Source organism: Pteropus vampyrus, unplaced genomic scaffold (genome assembly GCF_000151845.1).
Source record: "Pteropus vampyrus isolate Shadow unplaced genomic scaffold, Pvam_2.0 Scaffold984, whole genome shotgun sequence".
Taxonomy (NCBI): Eukaryota; Metazoa; Chordata; class Mammalia; order Chiroptera; family Pteropodidae; genus Pteropus; species Pteropus vampyrus.
The window spans coordinates 239,310-252,062 of NW_011889765.1; the positions used below are offsets into that span (position 1 = coordinate 239,310).

The 12,753-nt window shown below is 39.5% G+C and overlaps 1 protein-coding gene and 1 pseudogene across 1 annotated transcript; both read right to left on the minus strand.

The window, feature by feature from the left end:
* Positions 1-4,968: 4,968 nt before the first annotated feature.
* GLOD5 (glyoxalase domain containing 5) lies at positions 4,969-11,552 on the minus strand. The gene is made up of 4 exons (XM_011386261.1): positions 11,491-11,552; positions 8,634-8,772; positions 6,125-6,133; positions 4,969-5,094 (listed from the first exon to the last, which is right to left on the minus strand). Exons 1-4 carry the CDS (start codon positions 11,550-11,552, stop codon positions 4,969-4,971), a joined length of 336 nt encoding a protein of 111 aa, XP_011384563.1.
* A 690-nt stretch (positions 11,553-12,242) lies between these two features.
* Positions 12,243-12,361, minus strand: LOC111734355 (annotated as a pseudogene).
* Between the last annotated feature and the right edge of the window lie 392 nt (positions 12,362-12,753).

Sequence of the window (12,753 nt, forward strand, 5' to 3'; positions counted from 1 at the left end):
TTCCACTGTCTTGAGTTTGGTGTTTATCTTTCTTATGAATATTTTTATTCCATTAGTACATATGTATGTACCCACAAGCAACATAGGATACTTGGGTGTCGGGGCCTGTTTTTGAACTTCATATCAATGGAATCATACAGTATGCACTTCTTTTGCTTAGCATAATGTCTGTGACATTAATCCAGGTCGTGTATATTAATAGTTCATTTTTAAAAATTAGGGCATAATTTACATACCATAAAATTCACTCTTTTAAAGCGTACATTTTAGTGGTTAGTCTATTCACATGGTTGTGCAACTATCAATACTATCTAATTCCAGAACATTTTCACTACCCCAAATAGAAGCCCTATACACATTAGCAGTTATTCCTCATTCCATTTCTGCTTCCTCCAAGCCCCTGACGACCACTAATCTAATTTCTGGCTCATGAATTTGCCTGTTCTGGACATTTCATTGAAATGGAATCATATAATATGAGGCCTTTTGTGACTGGCTTCTTTCACTTTACATAGTTTTCAGGGTTGATTCATGTTGTAGCATGGATCAGTATTTCATTCCTTTTTATAGCTGAATAATATTCCATTGTATGAACATTATACATTATCTATTCATTTGATTAATGCACAGTTTTGGTTATCATGGATAATGCTACTATGAATATTCATGTAAAAAGGTTTTATGTGGACATCTGTTTTCAATTCTCTTGAGTATATATCTAGGAATGGAACTGCAGAACCGTATGGTAATTACATGTTAGCCTTTTAAGGAACTGCAAAAGTATTCTCCACAGCAGCTATATGAGGGTTCCAGTTTCTCTACATCCTCTCTAGTGCTTGATATTGTCCCTCTTTTTGATTCTAGCCATCCTAGTAGGTGTAATGTAGTATCTCATTGTGGTTTTGATTTGCATTTACCTAATGACCAGTGATGTTGAACACCTTTTCATGTGCTTATTGGCCGTTTGTACATCTTCTTTAGAGAAATGTCTATTCATATTCTTTGCCCATTTTTAATTGGGTTATTTGTCTTTTTATTGTTTAGTTTTAATAGTTCTTTATATATTTTGGATGCTAGACCCATATAGATATGTGATTTGCAAATATTTTCTCTTATTTGTGGGTTGTCTTTTAATTTTCTTGAGTATCCTTTGAAGCACAAAAGCTTTTATTTTTGATAAAGTCCAATTTATTTTTCTTTGGTTGCTTATGTTTTAGGTGTCATATCTAAGAAACTATTGTTTAATCCAAGGTCACAAAGATTTATGCTTATGCTTTCTGCTAAAAGTTTTACAGTTTTAGCTCTTACGTTTAGGTCTTTGATTCATTTTGAGTTAATTTTTATATCTGGTGTGAGGTTAGACTTCATTCTTTTGCATGTGGATATTTAGCTGTCCCAGGACCATTTGTTGAAAAAACTATTCTTTCCCCCATTGACTTTTCTTGACACACTTGTCAAAAATCAATTGCCTATAATATATAAGTTTATTTCTGGACTCTCAATTCTATTGCATTGATCTATATATCTGTTTTTATGCCAGTACCATACAGTCTTGATTACTGTAGCTACGTAGTAAGTTGTTAAATTGAAAAGTGTAAATCCTCCGACTGTGTTTTTCTTTTTCAAGATTGTTGTAGCCATTTTGGGTCCCTAGCATTTCCATATGAATTTTAAGATCAGTTTGTCAATTTCTGCAAAGAAGTAAGTTGGGATTCGCATAGGAATTTCATTAAATCTGTAGATCAGTTTGGGGAGTATTGCCATCTTAATGCTATAAAGTCTTTTATCCATGAACATGCAATGTTCTTCCATTTATTTAGGTCTTCTTTAATTTCTTTCAGCAATGTTTTATAGTTTTTAGTATAGGAGTCTTGCTTATCTTTTGTTAAATTTATTACTAAGTATTTTATTGCTTTTGACGCTATTGTAAATAGAATTGATTTCTTAATTTCATTTTTGGATTGCTCACTGCTAGTGCGTCTAGAAATATGATTAAGTTTTGTGTGATCTTGTATCCTATTACTTTGCTGAGCTCATATATATTGTGGGTTCCTTAAGATTTTCTGTGTATAAGATGATTTCATTTGCAAATGGAGATAGTTTTACTTCTTTTTTTCCATTATGAATATATATATATATTTTTACCTAATTGCCCTGACTAGAAGCTCCAGTACAACTGTGTCAAATAGGAATAGTGAGAGGAGACATCCTGGTCTTGTTCCTGATCTTTAGGAGAAAGTTTTCAGTCTTTAACCATTTAGTATGATGTTAACTGTAGGTTTTTTGTAGGTGCCCTTTATCAGGGTGAGGAAGTTCTCTTCTATTCCTAGTTTGTTGAGTGTTTTTATCATGAAATGGTGTTGAATTTTGTCAAATGTGTTTTTCTGCCTCTATTGAGATCATGTAGTTTTTTGTAATTTATTAATCTGATATATTACATTGATTTTCAAATGTTGAACCAATTTTGCATTCCTAGGATAAACCCCACTTGGTTATGTTGTATAATCCTTTTATATGTTACTGAATTCTATTTACTAGATTTTTGTTGAATATTTTTGCATCTATATTCATGAGATATCAGTCTGTAGTTTTCTTGTTATGTCTTTGTCTGGTTTTGATATCAGTTTAATGCTGGCCTCATAAGTTTATTCCCTTTTATTGCTGAGTAGTATTCCATGGAATGAATATACCATAGTCTGTTTAACCATTCATCGGCTGATGGACATTGGGTTGTTTCCAGTTTTTTCCCTATTACAGCAAATCTGTAATTTACAAACTCATATTCTTCTTTCTGAGCACAAACATGTGAAAAAGTTTCTCCAAGGGCAGGGGGTATCAATCTGTCTACCTATCCATCCACTCACCCACCCATCTATCCATCCACCAGCCCACTTAACCATTCATTCACCTACCCATCTGCTATCCAACCTTTCTCCCTCCCTGTTTCCCCCTTCCCTGTCTTCCTTTTTCTCTCCCTCATCACTATCTCCCTCCTTCCCATTTTTCCTTCCTTCCTTCCTTCCTTCCTTCCTTCCTTCCTTCCTTCCTTCCTTCCTTCCTTCCTTCCTTCCATAAATCATCTATCTCAAGGCACATAATGTCTGGGTCCAAGGCAAGCTGTCTTTTAAAAATAGACAGGAAACCTGCTACAGCTTTTGGCAAAGTCTTTTCACATGCTGAAACACATCCTTACACATCCTCTCTTCCCAGAATTTTTGGAGCTCCCTGGGAGTTTACTCATAGGGCCTGGGTGAACTACCATCTGTGTGAGGACTGTTTAGAGACCAGAGTCCACAGACTAGGGGCTCTCTCACCTCAAGAAACTCTCATACATACTCCTTCATCTATCACTCATTCATTCAGGAAGCCATACTCTTCCCTTTCCTTTATGTCTATCTCATTTGCTTGTTCCTCCTCTTGTTTCAGAACTCTAAATGTCTTTGGGTCTCTTCTCTAGTTGACATTTTCTCTCTTGTTGACCTCATCTAGTGTCCGTTTTCAAAATATCTCCAGATCTAAGCATTTATTTTATCACCTCCCCTGCCAGCACACACATCAGCATAGCTTGCCTGGACTACTGCAGTAATCTCTCCTTACAGTCCCTCTGCTTCAGCCTTCACCTCTGCAGTCTATTTCCCTCATAGAAGCCAGAGGAAGCCTATTAAATCCTAAGTCAGATCATGGCCTCCCTCTGCTTATGACCCTCCTGTGGCTCCCTCGCCAGAGTAAAAGCCAGAGTCCTCTCCATGGCTCCCAAGGCTCTGCACAACTTGTCCCTACCATCTCTCCAACCTCACCTCCTCCTGCTCACCCTCACTCACTGCTTCCTCCCCCTCCATACTTGCCTCCTGCCCTTCCTCACACACGCCACACACATTCATGCTTCAGGGTCTTTGCATTGGCTCTTCTCTCTGCCTGACATGCTCTTCCTCCAGTGCTCAATGCAGCTTCCTCCTCATCTCTTCAGGTCTGCGTTCAAATATCTCCTTATCGGTGAGGTTTCTCCTGTCCATTTCATTACATATTGGAAATTGTCTCAGCAATTTTTATCTGTATTTACTCTTTTCCATGTTTTCTTCATCTGCAAAGCATTTATCATCCTCTAACATACTTAATATTTTCCTCACTTGGTTTTAATTATTTTGTATCTCTCCCACTAGAATTGCAGCTCTACAAGGAGGTATGCTTATCTCTTCTGTTCAACTCTGTGCGTCTAAAGCTTGGAACAAGACCAAGCACACAGTAGGTGCTCAATACATGTTTATTAATTGAATGAGTGAATGGTGTGGTGAGGGGGCAAAGTAATTTGTCCTTGTCCCATCTACTCTGTCAAGAGCTGAGTCTCAGTTGAGATGAGTCTGGACCTACCAAATCTAAAGGTAGGAAGTGCCACATCCCCTGGGGGCACCAAATAAGGTACACCAAAAGGAAGTGGTATCATCAGGGCTGGTCTGTGAAGGTTCCATGGGACTCTTAGAGATCTTGGGTTTCAGTGAAGCCTCTGGGTGAAGGAAACAGCAGGCAGCACCTGGAAGGAGTGAGGCAAGCCCGAAAGGATGAAAAAAGATGAGTTCATGGACAAGGAGAAATTTGTCAAAGGCACTGAATCTCAAGAGCCTAAGCCTAGATTTGGTCTTCAGAGATGTCATACCCTGGTCCCTGACCCCCTAAACAGCTGAGAGATCTGACACACTAGACAAACACCCATATATACCACCAAGACAATAATAATGAAGAGCTCATATTAATTAATTAATGAGAGGTTATTAATTTATTGGGGCAGTTTGGAAGGAGGACATTCAGACATGTAGATTTGATTCCAAACCCTTCTCAGTTTCGCCCAGCAGGATGTGTCAAGTGCCTAAGTCCTCGGAGTCGTTGGAGATCTCTGGGCCTGGGAAAGGGTCTGGAGGAAGGAAGGAAGAGGACAATGTTGCAGGGAACAGAATGGAGGAGGGCCAGCCTCAATCACGAGGAAATATAGTTGGACATCTCAATCAGGTTTCTGTCAGGGTCTCGGAAGTAAATGGACATAATGGGCCCTTTTGCCCCAGTTCTGGGGACTGGACCCTCCTCAATGGGGACATCACAAGCCTAAAATGCAAAGAGAAGACAAAAGTCATTCATCATAGTCCATGTGTGAGACCAAAATTTAATTCCTTATAGGGACCTAGAAGACCTCTGTATCTTTCTGACCTCATCTCCTACCATTTTCCCTTCCCTCCCGCTGCTCCAGCCATATACCAGCTTTATGACCTTGGGCAGAGTACCTAACTGCTCTGTACCTCAGTTTCCTCATCTATAAAATGGGGATGATAATCGTGTCTAGTATTATTTAATGAGTGGCAGAGTCAGAATTCAAACCCAGGCAGTTTAGGCCAGAGTCCATACTCTTAACTCCTATGCTTTCCTCACTTTACTGCTAAACCAGACTTTTTCATTGATATCTTCCAAAGAAGGAATACAGGATATTTGCACAGAATATATTCAAGACCGCGATCTGTGTTCCCCAATAGGAGAACCAATGCCCCCTTTACATTAAATCATTTTAAGTGTTACAGGAACATCAACATTAAATAACAGTGAATCAGAAATTAGTTCCTCTTCAGTCCTCTTCCAATCCTTCAGATTATACCAAGAAGAAAGTCTCTGGTGGATGCTAACAAGTCCTTAGCACCTCTTTAACCACTTGCAAAATCTCCCTTTGGAATGTCCGGCCCAGAGAGTTCAGGGAATGGAAATGTCTAGAATCCGGGTGGAATGAAATTGTGATGCTTTTATAGCTGTTTGTTTTTACTGTTACCTTTCCTTTATGCCAAGATATAATGGGTTTTTCACTTACTCGGTTGAACATTTTTTTACATAAATGTATTTATGTAAAAAGAACTTAGGTATACTATTTTTACAAGGGTGATATAAAGTTTCCTTTTAAAATGCATTTGTTTATATATTTTATGAAAAAATGATGTCAATAAAAATAATGATTAAACAATTGTGCACAGGCATTATCTGGATGTGAGGAAACCCGCTAAGCCTGAAGTTTGAGGAAGACCTCCCTGGGTCATGCTTCTGTTTTCACTGCATCAGCAGCAGCTTTCTCAAAAACAATGGAAGTTGGACTTACTTTGAGGTGCTGGACCTCAAAGTAAGGTCTCCAAAACACAATGCTTTCCGGTCTCCTTATTTGGAGAGAGAAAACAACCTAGAACTAAACCTCCAAGATGAGTGTGGGGCAAAGCCCCCTCTATGCACCTCGACAAAGTTTAAAAAAAAAATAGAACAGGGCTTTTAATGAAAAACTACAGCCTCTTGTCCCACCCCAGTCTCATTCCCTAAAGGCAACTGCTTTTAATGTGTGTGTGTGTGTGTGTGTGTGTGTGTGTGTGTGTGCGCGCGCGCGTGTGTTTATTTCTTCTGGAAATTATTTCCATATCTCCAAATAATATGTTTATACTACCCATGGCAAAGACAGCAATTTGCCTACTTAATATACATTTCTCCCTTTTTTCTTATAAACACTGCCCAAATTTCAATGGGATCAATTGTGTGCCCAGCTTTAAAACCCTACATTTCCCAGCATTCCTTCTTGAGAGGCCACTTAAGGTGGCCTGGATAATGATGTAAGCAGAGATTGTGAGTGGGGCTTCTAGGAACCTCCCCACTCCACTGAGCTGGCACTTTTTGCCCATTCACTTCCTCCTTCTTCCCATCCCTGTCTGAGCCCGACTACCTACCTCCGGACTGGTCATTAAATAAGAGAAAAAGAGAACTCTATCTTCTTTAACCCACTGTTAATTGGATTTTCTCCTATGTGCCTCCAAACACAGTCCCTAACTAATGTGCCACTATTTCTTGATTTAGCAACTTTAGACATTTCTATTGTCTCCCTGCTACGATAAATGAAAAGTTAACTCATCTATATTACTACTCTTCCCAATTCTATCATCATTTTTAGTTTCTCTTTTGGTTCCCTTATAATTTTTAAGTAACCCACTTGTATCTTTATGTTTTGTTAGATGAACTACAGCTAGTTTCTCACTGGCCCTGCTCTTCTTCCCTTCATGTCTCCTCCCTCTCCTGTGCCTTTCAACCTCTGCCATTCCTTGTATCATTTTTACATTTCTTTCTTTTATATCACCATGATTGATACCATATCTATTCTATCAGAAAATGACTTTATTTCACTTTTACATTTAAATAACAGTTTGGCTGAGTATAGAATTTGAGGTTGCAGGTTATTTTCCCACAGCCTTTTAAATACGTGGTTTCATTATCTTCCTAAACTTGGTATTGCTTATAAGAAGTCTGATTTAATCTGTTTTTCATTTTTTTGTAGTTGATACATCCACTCTCCACTCCTGCAGCTTTTAGGACTTTTCTTGATCCTAGATATACTGAAATTTCATTCTAATGTGTCCAAGTACAGGGAGCTGAGACATCATATGCCTCATTATCGCCCATGCCCCTCTTTAGTTTTCTTTATGCATTTATTCTTTTTATTTCCACTCTTCATTCTTGTCCCCACCCTATTCAACCATTATAATGTGTTGATGTTCATCTTTTGGTTTTCATAAGTTATTGTAAAAAGTGTATTATTGTTTCGTGTGTGTGTGTGTTATAAATTGTACCATGCTGTAGACCTGACTCTGTTTCTTTGTCTGTCACTCATCATGATCTTTTTAAGACCTGTCCATCTTGCTGTGTATGCATTCAGCTTGATGTTGCACAGTTCTATTTTTCATGTATACTGTTCCACGTTAGGTTTAAAATTTTTATCCTGTTTGCCATCCTATGGGTCCTTTCAATTTAAAACATATATTTTTTGCTTTCTCTGCATTTCCCACTTTTGAAGTTGTTCCAAATTCTCAGGAGTAGTATTCAAACTCTGGAAACATTTTTTTTTTCCCTGAGATCTCTCTTTCCTGGGAACCTTCTTTCTCCTGCCCCCAATTAGACTGATTGTCCTTTGGATATCTTTCTGGAATCTTCCTCTTGGGATCCACTGTGTCCTAACTTCAATTTCTTCCTTATTCCTGGCTTAATCACTCATTTTGATGTAGCATACTCTCAATTTTTAAAGCAAGTGGGAAAATTTCTGAGTCTTTTTATGTCTAAGAATGTTTTATTCTATACTCACCTTGATTAATAGTTTGGTTGGGCATAGAATTCTAGGTTGAAAAATTTCCCCTGAGATTCTAGAAGGTGTTCTATTATCTTCTAGTCTCTGATGTGACTCTCGGAAAATCTGATATCTGCATTTTTCTTTTTCCTTTGTAGTTGAACTACTTTTTTTTTTCTTTTTAACCTCTCAGAAAGCTCTTAGGATCTTCTTTTTCACTTTGATGTTCCATAATTTCATAAGAACAGATCTAAGTTTCAATGTGCTGGATATTCAGTTAACCCTTTTCATATAAAGACTGGAAAGTTCTCTTGCATTATTTCTATGGTAATTTTCTCTCTTCCATTTCTTCATTCTCTCTCTGGAAGTCTCACTATTCATAGTTTGGAATCTCCTCCACTGATCCTTTAAAATTTTCTCACAGATTTGTTGTGGGTTTTTAAAAGTTATTTTAAAAATATATTAGAATCCAATTTTACTCCACCTGAAGTTTGGCATTTGGGGAAGTGATTACCTTGAAAGTTATGACCTCCATTTCCAGAATTTTGGAATAAAACATGATAGTGTCTTTGATACTCTTTACTGTCATCACAATGTGGTCAAGTCTATAGATAAGACATGAGGAAGAGGTCTGACTGCTGTCTCCCCATGACAAGAAAAGAAAAGAAAAGAAAAGAAAAGAAAAGAAAAGAAAAGAAAAGAAAAGAAAAGAAAAGAAAATTCAGAGATCACATTGCCACTAGTCATATCCAAGTTTCCTGTTTCCTTCACTTTACCTCCCCTCATCTCCCCCAGTGACTATACTTCCTCTTCACCCCCCATTTCAAAGGAAAAGTTGTGGGAGGAAACTTTAGTAGAGTCTTATTGCCCATGTGTGGATTCACAAGAGCCCATGTGTCTGCCATGACCACTCTCCCACTCTCCACTGTTTTCTGTTCTCTTTCTCCTTCCAGAGGTGAAGATAAGGGGAGTGGAGACCAAAACCAAACCCTCTCTTGTTTTACCCAAGCTGGAATTTATCTCTTTTCCAAAAAGGACAAGACACAGAGGAGGCCTAACTCTATGAGTACAAACCCTCCATTGGCCAATTTAACCCAGTCCCCTCCTTTCCCATTTCACAGCTATGATCACAGGATAAAGAAGGGAGCATCTCAGGTGAAAGAAATGTTTCTGGGCATCAGTGTTTACGGATCTACCTTGACACCCAGTGGGAGGGCACACCTCCTCTTCACAACTTCTTGCCCTCTGCAGCATATCACCAGGTCTTTCTCTTGCTTTGCATTCTTTAGTAATTTGTATATTTACATTACATCTGCTACAGGATTATAAGGTGCCTGTGGTCTGGCACTATAGATAGCAGAGTATAGTGGTTAAAAGAACAGACTCTGGAGCCAGACTAACATTTAATTAATCTCTCTGTGCCTTAGTTTCCATTTCTGTAAAGGTGGGCATGATTTTATACATGTCTTATAGTACTGTTGTAAACATTTTTTAAAAGAGTTGTCTTTTTAAAGGCTTAGAACTATGCCTAGCAGATAACCAGTGCTATAAGAGTAATGATGATGGTGATGATGTCCTGGTCATCTTGTTAAAATTCAAACTTGCTACCATGACCCCCTATCTCTGCAGCCTCATCCATTGCTCTTGAACTCCAAGCCACATTGTCCTTTTGCCTGTTCCTCATAAGGGCCATCCTTGTACCTTTGGCCTCAGGGCCTTTTTCACATGGTAATATCTGCCTCCCTGACTAGAATATAAGCTTCATGAGGGTAGAGATTTCTCTCTGTTTTGTTACCTACTGTGTCCCAAACAGCTAGAAGATGCTCAATAATATTTGTTCAATTAGTGAGTATTTACTACAACAATTAGGCCCAGTGTCTGGAGCAAAGTCTGACTTCTATTTTATTATATTATTCTCTTCTACTCCTTTCCATTCCATTACACCCTATGCTATTTTATTCTATTCCATTCCACGGCGTTCAATTATTTTCTAACCATTACATTTTAAACAATTGATTTCACCAAGCCCCAGCTAAAAAAAAACAAAAACAAAACTATGTTGTTCTATTTTTGTGAGTAGAGGCAACAGGATGAGAAAATAACTGACATTTGGGCTCCATTGAAAATAAAGTCATATGTTTAAAAAATCTTATTAACATTTTAACATCTGTAGGATCTGTAATAGCACCCCCTTTTCATTCCTAATATTGGTAATTTATATATTTTCTCTTACCTGCTTGAGAGAAAACAGAAATTACTAATATTTTATTAGTTTTTTCAAAGAACCAACTTTTGACATTGTTGGTTTTCTCCAATGTATGTTTGCTTTCTATTTCACCAGTTTTTGTTCTTATCTTTATAGTTTCCTTCCTTCTTCTTTCTTAGTAATTAATTTGCTGCTCCTTTTCCAGCTTCTTGATATGGAAGTTCAGGTCACTGATTTTCAACTTTTCTGATCTATGCATTTAGAACTATAGATTTCTCTTAAGCACTGTTTAGCGACATCCCTCAATTTTGATAGTCTATTAGAAATCACCTCAACCTATTCCTCCCATTTTTCAATGCCCTGCCAGCTCAGATTCACACCCCAGATACCGGTTTGCATATGGAGAGTTCCATCTTTGCAAATTCAAGGATGAGCAGGGCTGGCTCTCTTAAGGAACAGGAAGAAGGCCACTGTGGCTTAGAAACCAAGGATGAGTGAGGCATGAGCAAGAGGAGAAGGCAAAGACCAGATCATGCAGAGTTGTCGAGGCAAGGTTAGAGAGGCTGGTTTATAAAAAGATAGTCAAGACATAGTAGTCACATAAGAGGTGTACCAAGCCCTCTTCCAAGCGTTATATAAAGTAGAATCCATTTTATTCCTTGCAATAATCCTATGTAGATAATAGAGTGCCCAGATCATGATGTCCTCCCTCTAGCCTCCTTCACAGGGAAGGTTCCTATCTTTTGACAAAGTTTTCTTTGAGGTCCCCTTCAGGGTGCCAGAGACCTCTGGAATTCTTCTGGCAAACTTCAAAGTCAGTGCTGTTTCCTGGCCCCTCCCCACACTGCCCCATGTTGATGTCCCTGGCTGAACTGGCTCCCCTGAGCCACCCTGAGGGAGCAGAGCTGCTGGCCCTCAGCCAGGCCCACTCCTGCAGACATGTTGTGGCTGACCGTGTGTTAGAGCAGGGCCTTTCCATGTCCCTCTGCTGCCCTCTGCTTGTCTTTGAAAGAGGAAGAAAGAGAGAGGAAGAGGAGAAAATGGATGTCAGTACACCAGGATAGTTTGCATAGAAGGGAAGGAGATTACCAAGCCTGGGTTGGGGGATACCCAGCCTTGGTACCAGCACCCATGCCCAAGGCTCCTAGGGGCTACCCTGTTCACCTGCTTCTCTGAAGGCCTGCCCCACATACTGGTTAGCAGCCTGGAGGGCAGACGGCACATCATGGCAAGCTAAGTGTCCTTGCTGTGAGGCCTCCAGATAACCCTCTGGCTCAGTGCCTGGAGATCAAGGGGCAGGAATGGGAGGGCCACAGGCTGAGGACTGCTAGTGGTGACAGAGGTAGGCAGTGTGAGTACAATGACTCTGACATAAAACTCAGAGCCTTGAAAGTAAAAGCTGAAGTTGTCTCTTAGCCAGCTCAGGCCACCATAATGTAGTAATATAGCCTGGGTGGCCTAAACAAAAAAAAATTATTTTCTCACAATTTTGGAGGCCAGAAGTCTAAGATCAGGGTATCGGTATGGTCAAGTTCTGGTGATGGCTCTCTACCTGGCTTGCAGTTGTCCACATTCTCATGGTGTCTTCACATGGCAGAGAGAAAGAGCAAGCTATCTGGTCTCTTCTTATTAGGGCACTAATCGCATCATGAGGACCCCACCCTCATGATCTCATCTAACCTTAATCATCTCTCAAAGGCCCCATATTCTAATACCATAATATTGAGGGTTAGGGCTTCATCATATGGACTTGTGGGGATGGGGGAACACAAGCATTCAGTATGTGAATAACAAGGTATATATGTGGAAGGGGTTACTTTTTTTTTTTTTTTAAGGCGAGGCAACCCTTGATTTACCTCACAGATTGCAAGGACCTTGTCAGCGTACAATCCCTTATTTTTTATTTTTTATTTTTTATGTCTACAGCATCTGGTCTTCCTAGGTGGTATCCCATCCAAGTACTAACCAGGCCTGACCCTGCTTAGCTTCCGAGATCAGACGGGATTGGGCTTGTTCAGGGTAGCATGGCCGTAGTTGGGTTACTTCTTAATAACACAGAAAAACCACCCATCCCAAAGTATTGGGGAGGGGCCTTTATTCTAGGGTATGAGTCCTCTGATCTCTTTAGGGGTGTGTCTCCAGAGTGTGACATCTCTGATCTGTTTGGGAGTCTATGACAAGAGTGTAAAGTTAGAAGCTGGGTTAAGGTATGATCTCTCTGACTTATTATGGGTCTGTTTCTGAGCCAAGATTTCTAAGCTATTAAATCTTCTGTGCCCCGGGGTACAATGTTTCTGAATTCTTTTGGGGTGTGAGCTCTGGGATTTTCCCCATCCCCACCCATCCCTCACCCCACACTTACCCTCTGCTGCTAAGAGGTGGGGAATATTTATCAGCTCCATTGCTATTCACCTTATCCTGAGCTGAA